Below are 24,157 nucleotides of genomic sequence, written 5' to 3'. Positions count from 1 at the left end.
TGCCAGATTTATCTTTATTGCACAGCCGGGACACGCGGATCTCCCGGCACCGCCTATAAAACGCTGAGAAACGTCTAAAAAGGGCTGGGGGGAGCCGGGGGGGGTCAGAGGGGGCTGGCAGCGGCCCCCACCCCCCTGTGCCAGGGGACCCCGGGGTCTGCGGGGATGAGGGTGAGGCCACGGGGGACCCCAGGACCCACGCCGCGGGGGGACACACGCTGACCCACGTGCCATAGCAGCAGTCAGAAACGCTGTGCTGGGAGCTCCCGGCATCGGACACCCATTTTGGGGTAGAATCGTCCAAATTGGTCAATTTGTGCTGGTGGGCAAGTAAGCCCGGGCAGGGGGGATGCGAGTAGGGGGCCGGTGCTGGGCTGTGACACAGCTCACCTGGCGTGACACGGTGTGACACGGTGTGACACGGTGTGACACGGTGTGACACGGCGTGGCCACCTCCCCCACGCCCCCCCCCCGGTGTGTCAACGCCCACCCATGTGTGCGCACACACATGCGTGTGCACATGCACAACCCCACGCTGCATGCCATGTACGACCCCACCCCACGCGTGTGACACGCCTGTTGTGCACACACAACGTACTCCCCCCCACCCATTTTGGCATGCCCCCCCCCCCCCGCAGTGTCCCAGTGCCCAGTTGGGGGGGGGGGGTGGCGGGGGGGGACACACACACACGGAGCCGTTGTACAAACCCCACACCTGTATTTGGCATTTTTCAGCGCTTGGCTGGGGGGGGGGGACGTGGGGGACACGGAGACGGGGAAGGGAGGGGGGGGGGACACACACGTACAAAAGCCGTAACGAAGCTCCAGCCCGAAGCGGGTCCCTAAGGCCACGTTGGGGGGGTGGGGGGGTGGGCGCGGGTGCCCCCCCTGCCCCGTCACAGCTCCATGGTGGTGCTGCCGGACGACGTCTTCAGCGGGACGGAGTCGAAACCATCCGGCGTCCGCTGCGGTGAGCCCCGGCGTCAGCGAGCAACCCCCCCTCAATGCCATCCCCCCCCCCACACGGGGTGGGGAAACTGAGGCACGAAGCGGCCGCAAACCACACCACCGCTGTGGCTTCTCCGGTGTCTGCTCTGGGGTTGTGCCCCCACCCTCCCTTCCCTCCTCTCGCCTTACCTTGGATGCGAGGGACTTGATTTTGCCAAAAAGTGATTTTTTGGTGGCAAAGACCAGGTCGTCCTCGGCGTCCTCCCCCTCCATGATGGCACAGCTATCCGGCGCCGGCAGCTCGCTCTCCTTGGCCGCCGCGTTCATCACCAGCTTGGAATATTTATACTCCAACCTGGGGACAGAGAGCGGTGACGTCGCCGTAGCGATACTCATCCCCACCTCTCCAAAAATTCCGGGTGGCACCGCTCACTTTTGGTTCTTTTTCCAGAAATAGGCGGCGAGGGCGGCGAGCAGGACGGCGGCGCAGGTGCCGGCGGAGATCCCCACCTTCAGCCAAAAATCCACACTCCTGCAGCTCCTCACCTTCTGCGGCGGCAAGTTCTGCCCGCCGCGGCACAGCCGGGGCTCCCGCCAGACGTAGGTGGTTCTCTGGGGGCGGGGGGGGGGATAAAAGGGGGGTTTGTTGTGGTGGGTGACACCCCCCCCCCCCCCCCTCAGCCCATCCCCGTGGCGTCCCGCCTGGTTGTGTACCTGCATGCCGCCGAGGCAGGCGCCGACAATGGGGCGATAGTGGCTGGTGGAGCAGCGGGGACAACCCTCGCCCGTCACCCAGAGAAAGTGGAAGGTGCAGCCGTCGCAGGTGCCCTCGGGGCATTTGCTGTGCAGGGTGGGGGGGGGGGGCGGGGGGGGGGGGTCAAGGAGAAAAAGATGGGGGGGGGGGGGGGGGGATGATGCTCAGCCAGAGGTGACAACCCCAAGGTGGTGGAGGACACGGGGACAATGCAATCCCCCCAAAGCAAAGCACCCAAGGGAGGCACCCCACTGCCAGCCAGGGGTGCCACCCTGGGAGGCGGGGGGGGGGGGTGGGGAGGATGGGGGGGGGGTGTGTGTGTGTGTGTGTGTCCCCCAAAAGCCACCCTGGCCCCCACGTACCTGGGCACGAGCAGGGTGCCAGCGCCCGGGCGCAGCGGGTCACAGCGCAGGCGGATGGCGGTGGCCCGGCCCCCGCTGCAGGGCTGCGTCACATCGTTGGACCTGCCGAGGGGGGACATGGTGGGGGGGGGGGGGGGGGGGGGGGGTCAGAGGGGGGGCACAGTGGGGTCCCTGGGGGTGTCTGGGTCCCCCCCGGCCACCCAGCCTCACCTGTAGAAGAAGATGATGTCGGGTAGGTCGGGGTGGCCGGGGGGAAAGTGCTCGGGGGGGGAGGTGACGCCGTCCAGTGTGGAGCCGGCGGTGACGCCTGCGGAGAGAGCGGGGTGGCCCAGTGACACCCGGGGTGGCCCAGTGACACCCGGGGTGGCCCAGTGACACCCGGGGCGACCCACGGGTGGGGACTGCGAGAATTGAGGGGTTCGCTCTGGGTTACGGGGGGGGGGGGGGGACGGGACGTGGGAGCACCCCTGAGTCCCGGCTCACCCAGGACGCGGTCGGCCAGGCTGACGGGCTGCGAGGACACGGCCGTCTTGTAGCCCATGACGTCGGGGGGCACCAGGATGGACTGACAGACGTAGGACGTCACCACGCGGGCCGGGGCCCCCTCGCCCGCCGGCAGCCGCGCGTCCGTCACGTTGTCCGTGCAAGAGGCCGTCTTCCTGCCCTGGCGGCGAGGAGGGGGGGGGGGGTGACGGCACACGCGTGTGCACACACGTGTGTGTGAGCGAGCGAGGGTGCGTGCGTGCGTGGGACCGCGTGCAGGTTTGCAGGACGCGCGTGTCTGTGCGCACCAGTGTGCAAGCGGGCGTGCCTGTGCGCCGGGGCGTAGCTGCATGTGCCGGCGCGACTGCGCGCGCGTGTTTGCACGAACGGGCGCGCGTGTTTGCATGACTACGGGCACGTGGGCACACATGACCACCTGTACACCCGGTTGCCCAACTGCGTGGGTTTGCGTGACTGCACGCGTGTGCGTAGTGATGTGCGTGTGTTTGCATGACTACATGAATGGGCATGCTTGCAGAAATGTGCGTGCGTGTTTGCACAAGTGTGCATGTGTTTGCATGAGTGCGCGTGCATGTTTGCATGACTACATGCATGTGTGCACGTATGGCTGCATGTACACCTACCTGCATTTGCCCAACTGCATGCACGTGCTTGCGTGACTCTATGTGTGTGCGTATGTGTTTGCATGATTGTATACATAAGTTCATGTGTTTGCATGGCTGTGCATGTGTGCACGACTGACCACATGTACACCTGTGTTCGCACAACTGCATGCATACATTTGCACGAGTTCATATGTGTGCGTGGTTGTGGGTGTCAGTTTGTATGACCACAAGCATGCATGTGTGTTTGCATGACTGTGTGTATATGTTCGTGCATGTTTGCATGGCTGTGCACATGTGCACGTATGACTGCCTGTACACCTGCATTTGCACAGGCTGCTGTACGTGCATGGGTTTGCATGACTGCATGTGTGTGCATGGCCATATGCACGTGTTTGCATGAACGTGTGCATATGCGCTTGTGTGTTTGCACGACCGTGCGCACGCACGCTTCTGCACGTGCACCTGCGCCTCCACAAATGCGTGCGTTTGCACGGCTACACGCACAGGCTGGCGCGTCCGCGCAACCGCGCACGTGCCTGCGTTTGCACCGCGCGTGCACGCCCACACGCGTGCTTGCACTACACACAGGCATGCCCACGTGTGTGCGCGCTCTAGACGCACCTGGTTGCCGCAGAGGCTGATGTTGAAGTGGTGGAAGTACTTGAGGCCCTTGGCGGTGAAGCTGGGCCCGCTGGCGAAGGCCGTGCCGGCGCCCAGCACCGAGAAGTCGTAGTGCAGGATGCGGCCGGGCAGTGCCAGGGAGAAGCTGCAGTTGTTGTAGCAGAGGGAGCGGAGCTGGGGGGGGGGGGGGGGGGGGGGAGCAGGAGGTGGCGGTCAGGGACGGCCCGTGGCTGGTGTCACCCACAGAGGAGAACTGGTGCCGCCTGTCAGGGAGGCGTCACTCAGGGTGTCACAACCCAGGGTTGGATACTGTCACCCACTCAGGATGGCCAGGGGGGCTGGTGTCACCTCCCAGGGGACAGCTGGGGATGGGCATCACCCACCCAAGACAGTGTCACCCACCCAGGATGGCCAGGGGGGCTGGTGTCACCTCCCTGGGGAAGGGCATCACCCACCCAAGACAGTGTCACCCACTCAGGATGATCAGGGGGGCTGGTGTCACTTCCCTGGGGATGGGCATCACCCACCCAGTGTCACCCACCCAGGATGGCCAGGGGGGCTGGTGTCACCTCCCTGGGGATGGGCATCACCCACCCAGTGTCACCCACCCAGGATGGCCAGGGGGGCTGGTGTCACCTCCCTGGGGATGGGCATCACCCACCCAGTGTCACCCACCCAGGATGGCCAGGGGGGCTGGTGTCACCTCCCTGGGGATGGGCATCACCCACCCAAGACAGTGTCACCCACCCAGGATGGCCAGGGGGGCTGGTGCCACCTCCCTGGGGATGGGCATCACCCACCCAAGACAGTGTCACCCACCCAGGATGGCCAGGGGGGCTGGTGTCACCTCCCTGGGGATGGGCATCACCCACCCAGTGTCACCCACCCAGGATGACCAGGGGGGCTGGTGTCACCCATCTATAATGGGGGGGGGCTGGTGCCACCCAGCTGGGACATCTTGGTGGGGAGCGCTGGTGTCACCCCTCCGGTGCCCACAACATCCCCAATTTGGGATGGCCAAGGCGGGGACCGGCCTCACCCATGGGGACATCACCCCGCCACCCCCCCCCCCCAGGGGACACGTGGGGACGGGCACCTGGTTGCTGCGGGTGCCGGGGCCGCAGGGGTGGCAGGTGGGGGTCCCGTCGGAGGGGTGACCCCGGAGGTAGGTGCCGGGCGGGCAGGGCCGGCAGGCGCCCGAGCCGCGGTCCACGGCGTTCCCGGGGGGACACGGGGCGCAGGATCCGGCCGGCTCGGGGGCGCAGCGCCGGCAGAAGGATGCCACCCCTCCCAGCACGTTGGTGACGTTGACGGAGTAGAGTTTGGCCACGTCGCTGGTGTAACGCCGGCCCTGGCGCCGAGAGCACCCGTCACCATCGCCCACCCACACCCCGCCCCCCCCCAGCACCCCCAGCCCCCCCCCCCGGGGGGGGTGGTGACCCCCCCCAGTCCCTCACCGCCTCGTGGTACGGGGTGCGCTGGAAGGCCCAGGTGAAGCTCATGGTGGCATTTTTCTCCACGATGTAGGTGTAGGACTGCTTCCCCCTCGGGCCCGTCCACGTCTCCACTGGGGTGTTGGTGCGGGAGTTGATGCCCTGCGGGGACACGGGGATGACGGGATCCCCCCAAACTTGGGGGTTCCCCCCCCCCCCCCAAACATCCCCCCACGCACGTCTCCTCCACTCACCACCATGAAGTAGAGCTCGCAGCTGACGCTGCAGACCGTCTCGAAGACGAAGGTGATCCTGGCCACCTCCTTGCTCTCCGCGTCCTCCAGCACTGGGCTCGGAGGGCTGGGGACGGCGTGGGGACACTGCCAGGCTTCTGCCCCATGGTGCTGTCCCCCCCACACCCTGGGGACACCCCGGCGCTGGTCCCCCCCCCCCCCACCCTCACCTGAAGCCGGGGACCACCAGCGTGAGGATCATGAAGTCGTTATCGGAGGCTCCCGCCGCCGTGTAGATGTAGTCCCCGGCCACCTCCCAGCCTGCAAGGACATGGTGACGGCTCGGTGGGGTCCCCAGCCACCCCCGTGGGAGGGGACAGCGAGGGGACAGCGTCCTGGCGCTACCTGCCATCCCCTTGTACTCGAAGTTGATGCCACTGAGGACGGTGGTCTCCATGTTGGGGGGTAACACGTTCCACCACTTGTACTCCAACCCCAGCGCCGGCTCGGTGCCCGCCGGGCAGCTGAGGCAGCCTGGGGACAGGAGGGGACAAACCCTGCACCGGGGTGGCACCCACCTCCCCCCCCCCCGCCCCCCCCCCCGGCAGCTCTGGGTGCCCCAGTCACCCCTTGGGGACAATGACGGGGACATCCTTACTGGAGCCGTTGGAGTAGGAGCCGTAGGGACAGGGCTGGCAGACGCTGCCGTTGTTTTTGGCGAAGCCGGGGTTGCAGGGGGGGCACCTGGTTTTCACCCCGGACGGGGGCAGCTTGGCTGCCTGGGGAAGCTCCTCGCTGCAGATTTTCGGCTCTGCCCACTTGAACATCAGCTGGGTCTGCCCGGGTGGGAGCGGGAGGCTGAGCTGGAGCCGGGGAGGGGGAACACACACATGGGGACAGCGGGTGCCAGCCCCCTGCTATCCCCCCCCCCCCCCCCAGGCTGTACCTCCCCACGGGCGTCGCAGGCGGTGTGGGTGTAGAAGTAATCCTTGTCGGTGCAGGGCGGCCGCGGTTTGCAGGACACCGAGCCGGGCTCTGCCAACCGTAGGGGAGATGGCGGCTGAGCCAGCCCCGCGAGGGGACCTTACCGCTGTCCCCACGGGATGCCCTGCCACCGTGCCCCCAACGGGACGCTCACACCCGCCCCCCCCACCCCCCCAAGGGGTGACAGGTCGCCCCTCGCGTCACCTCGCCCTTCCCCAGGGGTATCCCTGCAGGGCGGAGGTTGGGGAACAAGGGGACCCGGCTGCCACCTCTGGGTGAGGGGACAGGGGAGGGGACGTGGTGGCCACCTCTCACCGGCGTAGGTGGCAGGCTCGCAGGGCTGGCAGGCGGTGGCTCCTTTGCTGGAGAAGGTGTTGGCGGGGCAGAGCTGGCACGTGGAGGAGCCGGCGGCGGGGGCGTTGGTGCCGGGTTTGCAGGGGAAGCACTCGGAGGTATAAGCCACCCCTGGCAGCAGGAGGGTGCTCAGGGTGCAGGAGCCATGGGGGGGGGGGGGGGGGGGCGGGCAGTGGGACAGCCCCCCCACCCCCCCCCCCCCCCCGTACCCACCTACCTGTGATGCCGATGTTCCTCACCAGCACTGGCTTGGGGACCTTGGACCACACGGAGAAAGCCGTGGTCCGCCAGTACAGCACGTTGTTCCCGCGGCTCAGCTCTACCTGGAAAAGGGGTTGGGGGTGCTGGGGGGGCCGGGGGGGGGGGAGCAGGGGGGGGTGGTCCCACTGCTGGGTCGGGGGGTTGGCACCCACGGGTGGGGGGTTGAGGCACTAACCCCCATCTGCCATCACCCACTGCTCCCTCTGCATCCTCACGGAGCATCTTCTTCCCAGGGGAGGGATGAGGGACCCTGGGGGCTGCACCAAGGACCCCCACCCCGTGTGTCACCCCCCCCACGCCCCCCCCCCTACTCACGCTGTGAAACTCCCAGCCCTTCTCAGTCGTCCGCATCCAGCGCGACTCCTCCACCATGGGCTGGCACTGGTCGTTCTGCACCTGTGGGGCTGATGTGAGGATGGGGACCCCCCCAAATGTCCCCAGGGACTCCCCCATGTCCCCAGTGACCCCCCCCCCCCCGCCTCCTCCCCTGCACCCCTCTGGCCCCTGGCACCTACAAAGAACTCGAAGACGATGCTGCTGTCGGGGTAAATGTACTCGAAGGAGACGGTGCCCGACTGCTTGAGGTTGACGGCGTACATGAGGGTGGCCGTGCACTCGTCCGTGTTGGAGGCCACGTAGTCCCCCAGCGGCACCCACGTCGACCTGGGGCGGGTGGCACAGACCGTGGGCTCCGTCACCAGTCCGAACCCCGTGGCAGCTGGGATGGGCACGGCGGGGACGGCTGTGACAGTCCCCAGGTGGAGGGTGGAACAGGGAGGAGGCGTCGGACACGGGGGCTTAGGGACAGCGCAGGGAACCCCAGGGACTGAGGATGGAGAGCTGGGGACAGCCTGGGGGACACGTCACTGTGCAGTGACCGGACCCTTATCCCTAGGGGACATTTCTCCCCCGGCCCCGGTGAGAGGCGGGTGGGCTGCGGGGAGGAGGAGTGGGATCCTGCTGCACCGGAGCTGCGCCGGGGACGGCGGCTGAATAATTAAAGTGCTGCTGGAAGTAGGTTACATTTGCAAATTGCATAAATGCTGCGGCGTGGGGGCAGCTGGGCGGCCGCCGGCGCTGATCAAGGGGCCACGGTGGAAAATAAAAGCGCTGACTCGTGGCACAAAGGTGTGGGGACTCCCATGGGTGCTCCCTCTCTAAGGAGGGTCGGTGTGGGTGTCCCATGGGGTTGGGGTCCTGCCACCACGGGTGGGGGTGATGCTGCCGGGGTGTCCCCCGCAGCGCCCTGCCGGCATTGCCTCCCAGGGAAGGGTGACAAGAGGGAGCGTGGGGAAGGGGGGTGTCCGGGAAATGGGGTGCTATCGATGCACAGAGGTGTCGCAGCACCCCTTTTGCACGCTTCCGCACCGAGCACCGTGCCCATCCCCGCCGTGCCAGGGCGGCCAAGTCCCCGAGCGTCTGCCCAGGGAGGAGCAGCCGGGTTCCAGCCCCTCGCCCGTTAATGCGGCAGAGCCGTGCCGGTGGCGGCGGGACGACTCACCCGGTGCAGTTCTCCACCGCGTCACCGAAGCCGTCGTCGACCTCCAGGTTGGTGGCGACGTTGGCGAAGCCGTGGGGCACCTCGTCCCACTCGTCGAAGCGGACGCCGGTGCCCAGCGAGTAGGTGCCCTCGGCGCAGGGCTTGCACGCCTGCGCCTTCATGTCCAGGAACTCGCCTGCCTTGCAGGAAAAAGCTGCCCACGTGCAACGAGGAAGGGTCAGGGCGGTCACCCCCTGCCCCCCTCAGCATTGCTTCAGCCTCATCACCCTCAGCTCCGCTTTTCGGGGTACTCCCCGCTAGCGGAGGTGCCCGGCTGGCTCTGGGATCCCCTGTCCCTGCGCGGCCCCCCCAAGCAGCAAGGCAAATCCCCCTTGATTTATCATTTTTGGCAACTCCCGCGGCACTTCCCTGCCTGACCACCAGCGAGCACCAGGCAGGCTGCGCCCCTCTGCCGAAGCCTGCTGCAGAGCCATGCCACCCGCCAAGGCTTGGGGAGGAATTGGGGGGGGGTTTCCATCCCCCTCGTCACACCCCAGCCCTCCCCGTGACGAGCTGACAGCGCTAACGAGCGTTTACTGCTGCCGCGCAGGCAGGGCCCGTCGCTGCCTTTGAAGGCACGGCGCAGCGCCGGAGCTGACGGAAAGCTGCGCTTCGTCTTGCTGCTCTTCCCCCCATCTTTGCCCTCATTTCCCACCCCTGCCTTTCCCACCCCCCCCCCATTCTCCCCCCCCCAACCTTACAGCACTCGGTGCCCTTGATGGGGTCCGGCAGGCCGGTGCACAGTCCCGGCGTGTGTGGCACAGCCACCCTCCACCGCGAGCCCGTGCTGTCGCACGCCGTGTACTCATAGTGATACTCGGACTGGAAGAGAAAACGCACATGGAGAGCTGCAGCCCCCAGACCCCCGGAGCGCTCCCCACCCTGAGAGGCTGCCCCCCCGGCCACTTTTTGAATTGGTATTTTTGTTTTAAGCAGTCGCAATGTCCCGCAGCGCCCAGTCCCTCGGCTCGGCCAGGCTGCTCAGCCCCAGCCCGGGACCGACCTGTGCAGGGGGAGAGGATGCTGTGGGTGGGGGGGGTGCTGTGGGCGGGGGGGGGTGCTCAGAGTGGGGTTGCTCAGGGTGAGGGGATGCTGGGGACCATAGAGATGCTCAGGGTGGGGGATGCTTAGGGTGGGGGGATTCTGGGGACCATGGAGATGCTGAGGGGTGGAGGGGGATGTTGAGGGTGGGATTTTAGGTAGGATGACCCCCCCACCACCACCACCACCCACCCCCCAGGACATCTCCCCGTGGGATGCCAAACCCCAGGGAGGGCCGTGGGGTCACCCAGGCCACGTGCACGTACCCAGCACCTCCCTGACCACCCCATGGGATCAGACAGCCCTGGCGCAGCGTAAGCACCCGGCACTGCCGCCCCCTCCCCGGGCAGGGGGGGGGGGGGGGCTTAAACCCCACCACCACCACCACCACCAGCCCGAGCGCCGGCGAGCAGGTGGCACCGTCCCCGGCACAGCACCGTTTGCTTTGGCGCGGCCCGAGCGCGGCCACACGTGTTGCTCATTAAACAGACTCCTCAGCGCGACCCGGATGCACCGCGGTGCCGGGGCCGGGGAGGGGACACACACACATGACAGCCAGCCCCACGACACCCACCCTGCCACGGGCACCCCTGGGCAGCGCTACCGGCTGGGTGCCGGAGCAGGGTGCAGCCAGGAGGGAAGGGGAAGGGCTGGGGAAAACGGGGCACTGTGACCCCCCCTTCTTGTGCCACCAGCTGCTTCCAAGCCGGGACTGGCTCAAGGCCGGCGACGCCGGGGGCAGGCGAAGCGCAGCCGGAGCGGTTAATCTCCCGGGCAGGGCGAAGGCCGGGTCTGGCTGCTCCGTGGTTGATGCCAGCAAGGTGGGGTACTGGGGGGGGGGAGGGAGTGATGCCACAGCCCCCCCCAACACCCCCCCCCCCCCGCTGCCTCCACTGCGGCATCTCTGGGGTTTCGGAGCCGGGCGTTGTGGCTTCGTGCTCCCGGCAGACGCCGGAGCGTGGCGGGTTGGCAAGAAAACAAGGCTTTGATGTTCCCGTCAGCTGGAAACGGTGGCGATGGGGGGGAAAAGGGGGGACGGAGAGGGGAGAAGGCTCTGCCCGCAGCACCCCCCTGCCCGAGTACAGCCAGCACCGAGCACCCCCGCCACGGCCCCAGGATGGGGACACAGAGGTGGGTGCCCCCGCCACAGCCAGGACAGGGGTACCCACAGGGTCACCCCAGCTCTCAGCAGCCCCGAGCCCCCAGCACTGCTCTTGCTCCTGAGGGATTCCCTGGGAGAAAAAGGTGGGGTTTCCCTCTTCCCAAACTTTCCCCGCCCCTGGCACGGAGCTGAACGGCTGGGACAAGCGCTATTAATCCCTCCCCTTTGTAAAAGCTTTGAAATTGTTTTAAAAATCTAAATAAATCGACCTAATTCAGCCCCAGGGTGGCTCTGCAGCAGGAGGGGGGACCCAGGGGTGTCAGCACCACCCTGCTCCGGCCAGGGGAGGGAGAGGGTCTGTCCCCAGTGTGGGGGGGACAGGGACAGGGGACATCGCCTCTGTGGGAGCGAACCCTCCCGGGGACGGGTGCCAGCTGCAGTCTATTGTTTCCAGCTCCGGGCTGTAGAACACACACACACACACACACACACACACACACACACACACACAAAATTGGATCACGGCACAAAAAAAAAAAAAATTACTGGCCCAGATGAAAAGCAGCCGCAGGTCAGGGGGAACCGGGGGGCGGGAGCAGGTGAGGACCCCACGGAGGGAAATTTGGAAGCTGGCGGGGGGCTCGCCCCGGCCCCGCTGTCGCCGAGCTGGCTGGATCCCGACGAGAGGCAGAGCCCCCCCGGTTTCTCCTCGCAGGACATTTCGTCCCCACGTGCCAGGCTGGGAACGGCACGCGGCCGCTGGGGACGTGTGTGTGTCCCCCCCCCACTGCTGTCACCACCCCCCAGCAGCGCTCGCACCCCGGCGAGGGTTTGGGGACACCCCAACGGGGTCAGCAGGTGACCGGGACGTGGGGCTGGGGGTGGCTCCAGGGACCCCCAGGATGATCCCAGTCTCGGGGTGTCCCCGAGGAGACCCCCAACAGCAAAACCACCCCCCCTCCCCTTTTACCCACCCCAATACTCCCCCTCCCTATAGGGGACCCCACTTACACACACCCCCCACACCCCCCCCAGGCAGCAGTGCCCCGTCTATACGTTCCCTATAGGTGACAGACCCCAGGGGTGACACTGGGAGCCTCAGGGGATCCCCCCCATCCCATAGGGTCCAGCCCCGGATCCGCATTATGGGGATGGGTTTCATCTACCAGGAGGTACCGGTTGCCGGTTCCCCACCCCCCATTCTCCTCCCTCCCCCCCCCCCCCCCCCCCCCCCCCGCCATCTCCCGGTGCCGGTACCTCCTTGCAGACGTGCAGCCGCTCCCCGGTACGGCCCGGTGACACGGCGGTCGCCAGGCACAACGTCAGCAACACCCACCGGGCCGCGGTGCCGGTGCCGGTACCGGCCATGGCGCAGCGGCAGCGATCGGCCCCGCGCGGGTACCGGCCCCGCGGCCCCGCCCCCCGCCAACGGCCCGGCCCCGCGCGCGCACCTGCCGCCACCTGCCCCCGCCCCCGGGAACGGGAACGGCACCGGGAACGGCACCCCCGGCACCTGCCCCCGCCCACGGCACCGGGAACGGCACCGGCCCCCCGGGAACAGCACTGCGAACGGGAACAGCCACCCCGGCCCCCCGGGAACGGCACTGGCGCCGGCCCCCCGCCACCTGCCCCCGCCCCCGGGAACGGCACCGGCACCCCGGGAAAGGCACGGGGTAACACGCCCCCCCCCCCCCGCACCGGCCCCGGGAGCGTATCCCCGTGCAAAGGCACGGTGGCTCCCCCCACCCCGGCTCCGGTAACGGCCGCTCCTCCCGGACACCCCCCGCCCCAGGGTGTTGGGGGTCACGGCTACCCCCGAGCCCCGAAGCCGCCCCCACGCCACGCCCACGGGAGTGGGGGGGGGTGTCCCCGTGTCCCGTGTATGTGTGTCCCCCGCGGAGCTGGGTCAGCCCCGGCAAGGAGTCGGTGCACCGGGGGGAGGGGGAGCCGGGGGGGGGGGGTGGGGGCGGACACGGGACACACACACACACACACACACACACACACACACACGGCTGCGTGTTCTGGGCATGGGGGACACGAGGGATCATGGGGCCACGGGGGACACAGGGAATATGGGGACACGGGAGACACAGGGGATGTGGGAGACACGGGGGACACAGGGGATGTGGGGGACATGAGGGACGTGAGGGACACGGGGGACACGGGGGATGTGGGGGGACATGAGGATGTAGGGGACACGGAGAACGTGGGGGATACAGGGGACACAAGGTACACGTGACATGGTGGCCGTGGGGTACACAGGGGATGTGGGGGACACGGCCATGGTGGCACAGGGACGCTGGTGTGCACCGTGGGGACAGGGGACACTGGGGACACGGCTCCCTCTGTGGTGGCAGAGGGACACTAGCGTGTGCCGTGGGGACGAGGCGACACGCCTGCCCCCACGGCGGCACAGGGACACACGGTGTCATGGGATGGTGTCACAGGGTCCCCCCACCCGCAGGGTCCCCACAGTGGCCACCCCGGTGGCTCCGTGGGGTGGTGCTGGCACCGGGGCTGTCCCCTGGTCACCGCCAGCTGCCAACGAACCACCGAGCGCAACCGGTGGGTGTCACCTGTGGGTGCCCCAGGGGTGAGGGGGGCAGGATGCGAACAGCCTCCTGCCGGGCCCCAGCACCACGCGTGGCTCTGGCACGCCCTGTGCCGCCCCGTGGGACGCCCGCGGGCGGGGCCTGTGTAACCCACGGAGGCCGCGCAGGGCTGGCGAAGCTCCCACGCGCAGCACGGAGCTCACGGGGCCCGCTGCACAGCCGTTGCACGCCGCGGGGCTCGGTGCGGAGCTCCCACGCGTGGCGCGGCGCCGGCAGGGCCGGGGCGGGGGAGCTCCGGGTCCCGCTCCCACGCGTGGCGCGGCGGCGGGTCAGAATCGCAGGGCGCTCAGCGGCCGCGGCCTCGCCTATCTGATCGACTCATCCCGCCCGCCGCCGGCCGCCGCACAGCGCCCGTGGGCCGCGCCCGTGGGCCGCGCCCGTGGGCTTCGCGGCGCCGCTTTTCTCACCTCGGCCCGGCCCGGCCCGGCCGATCGAATAAGATCAACGTGTAGGGGGGGACACACGGACACTGCGCGCGCCTCGCACGCCCACACACCCACACACACACCCACACACACACACACACACACACACCCACGGGCCTCCCACGCGCCTCGCACACGCACACGCGCCCCACGGCCTCTCCGCGCCGCCGCCGCCCCCCGCCCGCCCGCGCCCCGCGCCGCCATTTTATAGCGCGGCCGCGCGGGGGACGACGGGAAGAGGCGGCGCGGGACACGCCCCGATCCAGCGCGCCCCCTGGCGGCGGGAGGACCCGGCCCCGCACACACGGACACACACGCGTGTACACGCACATGTGCACACGTACACGGACGTGTAAACACATATATACACCCACGTACACACACATACACATACATGTACACACATGTACAGACGCGTGTGTAAACACGTGCACACATACATGTACACACACATACACAGGTACACATATGCACACACATAAACACACCTGTACACACTTATACACACGCACATGTGCACATGTACACGGATGTGTAAACAGATATATACACCCACGTACACACACATACACAAGTATACATGTACACACACATATGTAAACACACGTGCACACATACATGTATACAAACGTGTACACACACGTACACAGGTATATACACATATACACACACACAAACACACCTGTACACACTTATATACACACATGTACACAGTTACACATACAGTTACACACATACACATGCATACACACACATACATGTACACACAGATGTACACCACCCCACACACATGTACGCACAAGGTTCACCCCTACACACACAGAACCCACCCCCGCGTGCTTGTGCCACGCACACACGTGTGCACACAGCCTCCTTCCACCCCCCTGGGGTGCACACGCAGGCGTGTGTGTACCCACCCCCCCGTGTGTGCCCACCGCACACCCCACCCCATCACCCCCGGACACGCGTGTGCAGCCCCCCCCCCCCCCACCCCGAACGGAGCCATCGCCACCCCCAGGGGAGCCCCCACTTTATTTACACAGCACGGTCCAGCGTTCACAAACCTGGGGGGGGGGGGGGGAGGTGGGGGTGCTGTTACAAACCCCACAGGTATGGGGGGGGGGGGGGGGAGGGACCCGCCGCTGAGGGGATCCCCCCCTGGTGAGGAGGGGCCCTGCCAGGCCCCCCCAGAGGGGTTCGGGGGGGCCCACGGTCCCGCGGCGGTCGGCGTCGGGAGGAGGCGCTGACGGGGCTCGGCCGGGTCTCCCCCCCCGCAGCGGGGGGCCGGCACCCTGAGCCCCTCGCCCGGCCGGGAGCTCCCGTTTCCAACCGCTCACGGGTAGGTGGGTGGCACCCACAGCCCCGCCGAGGGGGCGCGGGTGGGCCGGGGTCTGCGGCCGGCGGGTCCCCGCGGGGTCACTTCACCACCAGGACGTAGAACGCCATGAGGACGCAGGAGATGGCCACGGCCACGTGCAGGCGGGTGCCGATGACGGCGGCTGCGGGTGGGGGGGGGACGGGACTGTGGGTGGGGGCAGGAGGTGCCCCGTGCTGGGGCAAGACCCTTGTGTCCCCATCCCGGACCCCCGTGTCCCCACCCCCCCATCCCCAACCCCCTTGTCCCCATCCCAGACCCCCCGCGTCCCCATCACAGTCCCCCCGTGTCCCCGTCCCACACCTGCTGTGTCCTGACCCCAGACCCCCCCCCGCCCATGTCCCCACCCCGCAGCCCCCGTGTCCCTGTCCCCATCCCGGGAATCCCCTGTCCCCATCCTGGATCCCCATGTCCCTGTGTCCCCATCCCAGACCCCCCTCCATATCCCCATCCCACACCCCCCCATGTCCCCATCCATGATCCCCATTTCCCAGTCCCCCCCGTGTCCCTGTCCTGAACCCCCATGTCCCCATCCCAGACCCCCCCTATGTCCCCATCCGTGATCCCCTGTCCCCATCCCGGACCCCCCATGCCCCTGTCCCAGAACACCATGTCCCGATCCTGGACCACCATGTCCCCATCCCGGGCATCCCCTGTCCCCATCCCAGACTCCCCATACCCCTATCCCAAACCCCTCACCCCCAATGTCCCCATCCTACAACGCCATGTCCCCATCCTGGACCCCCTCCTCATGTGTCCCTGTCCTGTACCCCCGTGTCCCCATCCCTGACCCCGCCCATGTCCCCATCCCAGACCCCCCCAAGTCCCCACTCGTGATCCCCATCTGTGATCCCCCATGTCCCCACATCCCCATCCCAGACCCCCCCCATGTCCCCACTCATGATCCCCATCTGTGATCCCCCATGTCCCCACATCCCCATCCCAGACCCCACCATGTCCCCACTCGTGATCCCCATCCGTGATCCCCCATGTCCCCACATCCCCATCCCAGACCCCCCCCATGTCCCCATCCCAGACCCCCCCGTCCCCACTCATGATCCCCATCTGTGATCCCCCATGGCCCCACATCCTCATCCCAGACCCCCCCCCATCCCCATCCCAGACCCCCCCCACGTCCCCATCCCAGACCTCCCCCACGTCCCCATCCCAGACCCCCCCCCATGTCCCCATCCCAGACCCCCCCACGTCCCCATCCCAGACCCCCCCACGTCCCCATCCCAGACCCCCCCCACGTCCCCATCCCAGACCCCACCATGTCCCCACTCGTGATCCCCATCTGTGATCCCCCATGTCCCCACATCCTCATCCCAGACCCCCCCCACGTCCCCATCCCAGACCCCCCCCACATCCCCATCCCAGACCCCCCCCCGTCCCCATCCCAGACCCCGCCATGTGCCCACTCGTGATCCCCCACGTCCCCATCCCAGACCCCGCCATGTGCCCACTCGTGATCCCCCACGTCCCCATCCCAGACCCCCCCACATCCCCATCCCAGACCCCCCCCCCATGTCCCCATCCCAGACCCCCCCACGTCCCCATCCCAGACCCCCCCACGTCCCCATCCCAGACCCCCCACGTCCCCATCCCGTGCCCCCCCCGCCCCCCGTACCCTTGTAGAGGACCCCCCAGATGCCCCGTTTCTCGCCGAGCAGCCAGGCCCTGGCGCGCGGGACCTTCCGCAGGTAGGCGCAGGTGCACACCAGGAGCAGCGCGAACACCAGCAGCCCGTCCAGCGAGTACACTGCGGGGGGGGGCCGGGCTGCCACGGACCCCCCATGCCAAGCCCCCCCCCCCCCCAAAAAAGGGGGACCCACACCTCCCAGTGGCCCCTCAAAAAAGGGGGACTCAGACCTCCTAGTTCGCCACCCCCCCTCCAAGGGGACCCTGGCCCCCCAGCTCCACCCCCCCCCAAAAAAAGGGAGACCCACATGTCCCAGCTCCCCCCCAAAAAAGGGGGACCCAAACCACCTAGTTCCCCGCCCCCAGTGGGACCCCAGCCCCTCAGCTCTTCCCCCCCCCCCCCAAAAGGGGGACCCTAATTTTCCAGCTCCCCTCACCCTCCCACAAAGACACTCCGGCCTCCCAGCTGCCCCCTCCAACGAGACCCAGGCCCCTCAGCTCCGCCCCCCCCCCCCCCCCCAAAAAAAGGGGGACCCCAGTCTCCCAGCCACCCCCCCCCTCAAAAAAAGGGGGACCCGAACTTCCCAGCCCCCCCCCCTTTCCCAAAAAGGGGGACCCAGCCCTCCCAGTTCCCTCCCCCCCACCCCCCAACGGGACCCCGGCCCCCAGCTCCCCCCCGCGAAGGGGCTCCCACCTCCCCCCTGAGTGACCGCCCACCCCTTGCTCGCCCCAAGGGACCCGAAGGTGTCCCGGCACCGCCCCCCGCCCCCCGTGGGACCCCCCCGCCCCTCACCGTTGGTCATGGCGGCGGCGGCGGCGGCGGCGGCGGCGGCGGGGCCCCCCCCCACCCCGGCCGGGCGCCTCTGCGCATGCGCGGGGGCTCCTTTTCCCTCTCCCCCCCTCCCCCTCCCGCAGCCAACGCGACACCGGAACCCGCAGGCACGGCCAATCGCGTGCCGATGGCGCCAGGCGCGGCCAGTCGTCGGCCAAACCGCCAGGAGGCTAAATCGAGCCGGCGTGCGGGAGCAGGCAGTCTCAATCGAGCGCCTGTGTGTGTGGGAGGGGGGGGGCAACACCAGTATCGCCCACTACTCCTGCCAGCCTCCTTGTACCCGGGCCTCGCTAACACCCAGTGCGCTCACCCCTGTGCACTCAGTCCCCATCCCAGTCCCCCCCATAAACCTGTCTCCCCAATGACCCCCAGTGCACCCAGTAACTCCCATAAACCCCAGTGTGCCCAGACCCCAACCCAGTATGCCAAAAACCCCGGCAATATCCCCCGTAATCCAGTGACACCAGTGCCCCCAGCAGACTCCAGTGACCCCAGTGGGACCAGTGTCCCTAGCAGTGACCGCAGGCGTGGTGACACCAGCTCTGTGCGGGACACATGTCACCGTCCCCTCCGCCCCGCCGGGGCTAATCCTGGGGATTAACGGTTTTTGCTGATGGGAGCGGGGCCACCGTCACTGTCACCGTCACCGGGGACCAGCCTGGCCCGGTTGAGCCAGCACCCATCCTGCATCCCTGCGTCCCCCCAGTCCCCTGGGCGCGGGGACAAGGGCCGCGGGCGGCGGGGGCATGGGACTGTCACAGAGCAAGAGGGTGAGTGGCAGCAGCTGGAGGCGACGTGGGGGACAGGGATGCCCCCTGAGCTCTGGGCTGAGCCCCCCGTCCCCCACGCTGGGGGTGGGAGGGGACGACGGGGACACCCCAAGACACGTCCCCAAGGCAGAAGTCTGGCTGTCCCCATGCTACCCCCAGCATTAAGCCTGGGGACCCCTCACCATCCTTAGGTTCCAGAGTTAACGTGGAGAATATCCATTCTCCTCTCCATCCCTTGCAGCCACCCACCACAGCCAGCCCCGAGCTCCCAGGGGGGAGGGACACCAGGGGGTGACTCGGTCCCCACGGGTGACAGCCATGGAGTGACAGAGGATGTCCAGCCCCACAGAACCCATGGCTGTGCCCCCTCCTGTGCTGGATGTGGGGGGGTGTGTGACGAGCAGGGACCTGGTGCTGTCCCCAGTCATGTCCCCAGCCCAGGGAGGACCCGGGGGCAGGGACCCACTGAGTGTCCCTCTCTGACCCCGCTCCTCGCCTTTGCCAGGGTGACAACAAAGCCCCGAGCAGCAGCACGGTGCCAGGTGGGTGCTGCCAGTGCCACGGCCCAGGGACATTGGGGAACCCAGGGACATTGGGGACCCCAGGGGTCATGGGGACCCCAGGGATGATGGGGACACCGGGGTGATGGGGACCCCAGGGACAATGGGGACCCCAGGGGTGATGGGGACCCCAGAGACAATGGGGACCCCAGGGACAATGGGGACCCCAGGCATGATGGGGACCCAATGGGTGGTGGGGACCTCAGGGATAATGAAGACCCCGAGGGATGATGGGGACACCAAGGGGTGGTGGGAGGACATGGCAACCATGGGGTGGCCTGAGGACAGGGACACTTGGACACAGGGATCCTGGAGGGTGCCAGGTGTTGGGGGACAGTGTGTAGGCACCCTGGGCTGTGACACCCCAAGACTGCTGGTGTCCAGGATTTCGCCCTGCGCTGGCATGTGGCTTTGGGTGAGGCAGCATCACCCCACTCCCCTGGTGACCCCGTCCCAGCTTGTCCCATCCCTCGTGGTGACCCCATACCCCCAATGACCCTCTTCCCAGTGACCCTCTCCCACTGGTGACCACGGCTGTCCTGGAGACCTCACGACCCCATCCCATAGTGACCCATCCCTTGGTGTCCCCATCCCCCGCTGAGCCCCACTACCCCTCCAGACGGTGACAGGAGCGATGTCCTCTCCCCTGCCATGGCCACTGATGGCCACGAGGGCCTCATCCAGCCCAGGAAGGTGCCAAACCCGATGCGGGAGTCCTGGAGCCACCGAGAGCTGCACCGGGAGCTGCTCTTCAGCCACAGCAGGTGAGTGGGGACGGGACCTGGGGTGTGGGGACGGGTGGGGGGTGGCCCTCTTGAAGTCCATCTGTCCATCCCTGCAGGGGGATCCTGCCCCGGCACAGGGCTGAGCTCCCGCGGGTGCTGGAGAACCGGCGGCTGAGGCAGCTGAGGGAGGAGCTGTGGGGACCCCCCCTCTGACCTGGAGCAGCAGCTGAGGAAACACCACCAGAGGCTTGAGGAGGTCTGTGCCATCCCTCTGTCCTCCGTCCGTCTGTCCCAGCCTTCCATCCCTACATCCAGATGAGCCTCTCCCGCCCTTACCTCACCACTCTCCATCCATCCATCCATCCATCCATCCATCCATCCATCCATCCATCCATCCATCCATCCCTCCATCCATCCCTCCCTCCATCCATCCCTCCCTCCATCCCTCCCTCCCTCCCTCCATCCATCCATCCATCCATCCATCCATCCATCCATCCATCCATCCATCCATCCATCCATCCATCCATCCATCCCTCCCTCCATCCATCCCTCCCTCCATCCCTCCATCCATCCATCCATCCCTCCCTCCATCCCTCCCTCCATCCATCCCTCCCTCCATCCATCCCTCCATCCATCCCTCCATCCATCCATCCATCCATCCATCCATCCATCCATCCATCCATCCATCCATCCATCCATCCATCCATCCATCCATCCATCCATCCATCCACCCATCCATCCATCCATCCATCCATCCATCCATCCATCCATCCATCCATCCATCCATCCATCCATCCCTCCCTCCCTCCATCCATCCCTCCCTCCATCCATCCATCCATCCCTCCCTCCATTCATCCCTCCCTCCATCCATCCCTCCCTCCATCCCTCCATCCATCCATCCATCCATCCATCCATCCATCCATCCATCCATCCATCCATCCATCCATCCATCCATCCATCCATCCATCCCTCCCTCCATCCATCCCTCCCTCCATCCATCCATCCATCCATCCACCCATCCATCCATCCATCCATCCATCCATCCATCCATCCATGTCTCCATCTGTCCATCCACCCTTCCCCGCATCCACCATCCGTCCTCCCACCCATCCACCCAACCTCCCTCCAGCTCCATCCATTCCTCATTGTCCCCCAAATTCAAGGGGTGGCTGCGGGAGGCCACACCATGGGGACAGCTGGAAGAGGCCAGGTCATGGGGACAGTTGGGTGACAGACGGGCTGTTGGGACAGTTGAGTTGAGCACTTGGGGGGTGCTCGAGGGAGGCTGTGTTGGAGCGATGGGTCGAGGGACGGTTGAGGGCGGCCGGATCATGGGGACGGCTGATGGAGCCTGGGTGGATGGGGACAGCCAAGGGGACCCAGACCAGGACCCACGGCCACCCCTCCTGGGCCCCACTTGCCACAGCATGAGTGGGAGGCAGCGGCGGGGCCAGATCCGGACCCTCACCCCGAGTTCCTGCTGGTGCAGGACAGCCTGAGGAAGATGAAGCTGGTGGAAACAGGTGCCTGGCAGACATGAGGAGGAGCCGGCCTGGCAGAGCGGGGGGGGCTGCTCCCCCGGGGACCCCCGCGGCGGCACACCGGGCTCCCCGCCATCCCCAGCACATCCCAGGGCTGGGAACAGCACCCGGCGCTGTCATACTGGGAGAGCTCGTGGTCGGGGGCGGGCGCGGGTACCGCCGCCTCGGCGTCCCCACAGCGGTGAGAACCAACACGCCAAGGGCTGGAATGAGCTGGCAGAGCCGGGGCAGCGCCAGGGGCGGTGCGGGGGGACGCGGCGGGCAACGGTCTCACCCCAACCTGCACCTGCTCCAGCTCTCTCTGAAAAAAAAAAAAAAAAAAAAAAAAAAAAAAAAGATAATAAAAGTTTTTCATCTGGTTTTCTTGATGCGAATGGGACAGGGATGGGGACAGCGATGGGGCGGCATGGGCTCGGGCTGACGCTGCGTGGTGGGGATGAAGGGTGGCCACGGTGGGAGAGCTGCAGGGTGGGCTGGTGGCCGGTGGCTCGGTTTGGTGGTGGTCCCACCAGCCCAGACGCAGGTTGGTGTCCACCCAAGGCCTTTCGCCATGACCTGGGGGTGCGGAGCCTTCTTCTACCCTCCCACTCTTCCTCTCCCCCCTCCTTTTTGGGGGTTTCTTTCTTCTCACTTTTTTTTTTTTTTTTTTTTTTTTCTGTTTCCAAAATTAAACATGCTTTACCTCCTGCCCCTTCCACCCTGCAGCCCTTGCCCTGTTGGAAAGGAAGTGCGAGATGCTTTTTTTGAGCAGATCTCAGATCAACAACCCAACCGCTGGGCGCGGCGAGCACCGCCCCGGGCACCGGAGAGGGCACCCGGCCACTGCCATGGCTCCCGAGGAGCTCGTTGGCTCGGCCGACTACGATTACCCACCGGTGACCAATGCGACGGGGAACTGGGAGGTCTCCTCCAGGTGGGAGATCTTCTTCACCACTGTCTTCATCCCTGTCCTCTACTCCTTCATCTTCCTCCTCGGCCTCGTGGGGAACCTCTTCGTCATCGTGCTGATGGGCAAGAAGAGCGGGGGCAAGAGGATGGTGGACACCTTTGTGCTGAACCTGGCGGTGGCCGATGTCATCTTTGTCTGCACCTTGCCCTTCTGGGTGGCAGCGGGGGCGCGGGGGAACCGCTGGCCGCTCGGCGAAGGGCTCTGCAAAGTCAGCAGCTATGTCATCGCCGTCAACCGCTGCTCCAGCATCCTCTTCCTCACCGCCCTCAGCGTGGAGCGCTACCTGGTCATCAGGAAGGTGCTGGACACCAAGGTGGTGGGTTCCCAGAGGCACGTCCGTGTCACCTGTGGCATCATCTGGACGGTGTCGCTCATCCTGGGCGCCCCGTCTCTGGTCTACCGGCGGCTGGATGGGGATGACTGCTGGGATGAAGATGGAGAGGGCTTCAGCCTGGCGATGGTCTTCCTCACCTTCCTCCTGCCCTTGGGGGTCATCTCCTTCTGTTACTGCTCCATCTACTGCCGGCTCCAGCGGCACGTCCGGCTGGGCAGGGGCGTCCGGCGTTCCCACCGTGCCATCGTCACCATCGTCGCAGCCTTCCTCTGCTCCTGGTTGCCCCTCAACGCCTGCAAGATTCTGCTCTTCTTCCTCGCCAAGGGGACGCTGGTCCTGTCCCAGGGGCAGGAGGTGGCCCTGAGGTGGGTGGTGGCCGGCAGCACCTGCCTGGCCTTTGTTAACAGCTGCGTCAACCCCCTCGTCTACGCCCTCATGGACGGTCGCTGCCGTCCCCGGTGTCCCCTCGGTCCCTGCGCGCTGGGGATGGGTCCTGCCGTGGCCGTCCCCTCCTCAGCCACCGATTCCAGCCTCCTCTTCGGTGGCTGGATCCGGACCAAGACCCCTCCCGGCCCCCGGCACAGGAGTGGGACCAAGCTCCCACCGGCACCGGGGGTGAGTCCCCCCTGCTCCTCCCCAGCGTCCCCGGGTGCCACCGCCGTCCCACCGGGGCCCCAGCCGTAACCGTCCCAGTGCGATTCCCGAGGGAGCTGCTGCTCCGTGATCCACCCCCAGCCTCGGCAGGATCGGGCCCCCAGGACAAACCCCTCCACCCCGTTGTCCCCCCCACCCCCCGTCCTGAGATGCTCATCAGAAGGGAACGGCTTCGGGAGCAGGAACCTGGTTTGCATCCCAGTTTAATCCTAATTAATACAAATTTAGCCTTATTGCTGACAGTATGTTTTAGTCTTTGAGCTGTTTCTACCACCCGCCGGGGGGAGAGGGGGGGGCTCAGTGCCAGCAGCTCTGCCTGGCACGGGGACACACTGAGAAAAAAAAACAAACCTTTTTATCTCCAACTCTGACTTTTTTCTTCAAATCCACCCTTTTTCGGTGCTGCTGGGATTCCCATCCCTGACCCCTTTGTGCTGCTGGGTGGCTGCAGCAAAGAGAGGGGTGCCCCCCACCCCGAAATCAGGGGGGGGACTCAGGGATGTCGGGAGGCTGTGGCTGGCGGGGAAGGTGCTGGGGAGTTTGTGGAGGTGCAGGGGCACCGCTGGTGCCTGCGGCTGGCTTTGCTGTCTGCACACTTGCAGCACCCCTCCTGCCCACAACCTGCCTGCACCCTGCCTGCACCCTGCCTGCACCCTGCCCGCACCCTGCCTGCACCCTGTCTGCACCCTGCCCGCACCCTGTCTGCACCCTGCCTGCACCCTGCCCGCACCCTGCCTGCACCCTGTCTGCACCCTGCCCGCACCCTGTCTGCACCCTGCCTGCACCCTGCCTGCACCCCTGGCCTGTGCCTGCCCTGTTTGCAGCTTTTCCTGCCTGCACCCTGCCTGCACCCTGCCTGCACCCTGCCCGCACCCTTCCTGCACCCTGCCCGCACCCTGCCTGCACCCTGCCTGCACCCTGCCCGCACCCTGCCTGCACCCTGCCTGCACCCTGCCTGCACCCTGCCTGCACCCCTGGCCTGTGCCTGCCCTGT

At 66.8% G+C, this 24,157-nt stretch overlaps 3 protein-coding genes and 1 non-coding gene across 6 annotated transcripts; 1 reads left to right on the top strand and 3 right to left on the bottom strand.

Moving 5' to 3' along the window:
* Positions 1–701: 701 nt before the first annotated feature.
* Positions 702–12,173, bottom strand: ELAPOR1 (endosome-lysosome associated apoptosis and autophagy regulator 1). Its single transcript, XM_042800203.1, has 22 exons — positions 12,000–12,173; positions 9,301–9,421; positions 8,561–8,753; positions 7,575–7,722; positions 7,375–7,455; positions 7,016–7,121; positions 6,760–6,909; positions 6,407–6,495; positions 6,119–6,296; positions 5,866–5,994; positions 5,691–5,781; positions 5,482–5,587; positions 5,252–5,389; positions 4,891–5,145; positions 3,795–3,968; positions 2,548–2,728; positions 2,275–2,371; positions 2,065–2,166; positions 1,663–1,789; positions 1,382–1,560; positions 1,138–1,303; positions 702–965 (listed from the first exon to the last, which is right to left on the bottom strand). The coding sequence occupies exons 1-22, from the start codon at positions 12,108–12,110 to the stop codon at positions 897–899; spliced, it is 2,991 nt and encodes a 996-aa protein (XP_042656137.1). The 5' UTR covers positions 12,111–12,173; the 3' UTR covers positions 702–896.
* A 1,449-nt stretch (positions 12,174–13,622) lies between these two features.
* Positions 13,623–13,914, bottom strand: LOC122154096. The gene has a single exon (XR_006166035.1).
* An 887-nt stretch (positions 13,915–14,801) lies between these two features.
* Positions 14,802–17,774, bottom strand: TMEM167B (transmembrane protein 167B). Its single transcript, XM_042800222.1, has 3 exons — positions 17,592–17,774; positions 16,788–16,919; positions 14,802–15,281 (listed from the first exon to the last, which is right to left on the bottom strand). The coding sequence occupies exons 1-3, from the start codon at positions 17,599–17,601 to the stop codon at positions 15,199–15,201; spliced, it is 225 nt and encodes a 74-aa protein (XP_042656156.1). The 5' UTR covers positions 17,602–17,774; the 3' UTR covers positions 14,802–15,198.
* Positions 17,775–18,068: 294 nt separating this feature from the next.
* Positions 18,069–23,396, top strand: GPR25 (G protein-coupled receptor 25). Of its 3 annotated transcripts, XM_032992033.2 has the most exons (5): positions 18,069–18,400; positions 18,906–18,942; positions 19,580–19,724; positions 19,802–19,941; positions 21,932–23,396. In XM_032992033.2, the coding sequence occupies exon 5, from the start codon at positions 21,961–21,963 to the stop codon at positions 23,191–23,193; it is 1,233 nt and encodes a 410-aa protein (XP_032847924.2). In that variant the 5' UTR covers positions 18,069–18,400; positions 18,906–18,942; positions 19,580–19,724; positions 19,802–19,941; positions 21,932–21,960; the 3' UTR covers positions 23,194–23,396. The 3 variants fall into 3 exon arrangements, with proteins under 3 accessions (XP_032847924.2, XP_032847925.2, XP_032847926.2); XM_032992034.2 differs by lacking the exon at positions 18,906–18,942; XM_032992035.2 differs by lacking the exons at positions 18,906–18,942; positions 19,580–19,724.
* Positions 23,397–24,157: the final 761 nt, after the last annotated feature.

This window comes from Tyto alba, unplaced genomic scaffold, assembly GCF_018691265.1.
Source record: "Tyto alba isolate M040663 unplaced genomic scaffold, T.alba_DEE_v4.0 Super-Scaffold_30, whole genome shotgun sequence".
NCBI lineage: Eukaryota > Metazoa > Chordata > Aves > Strigiformes > Tytonidae > Tyto > Tyto alba.
Note: the sequence above shows the minus strand (reverse complement) of the source record. Positions and strands in the feature narration are given on the sequence as shown.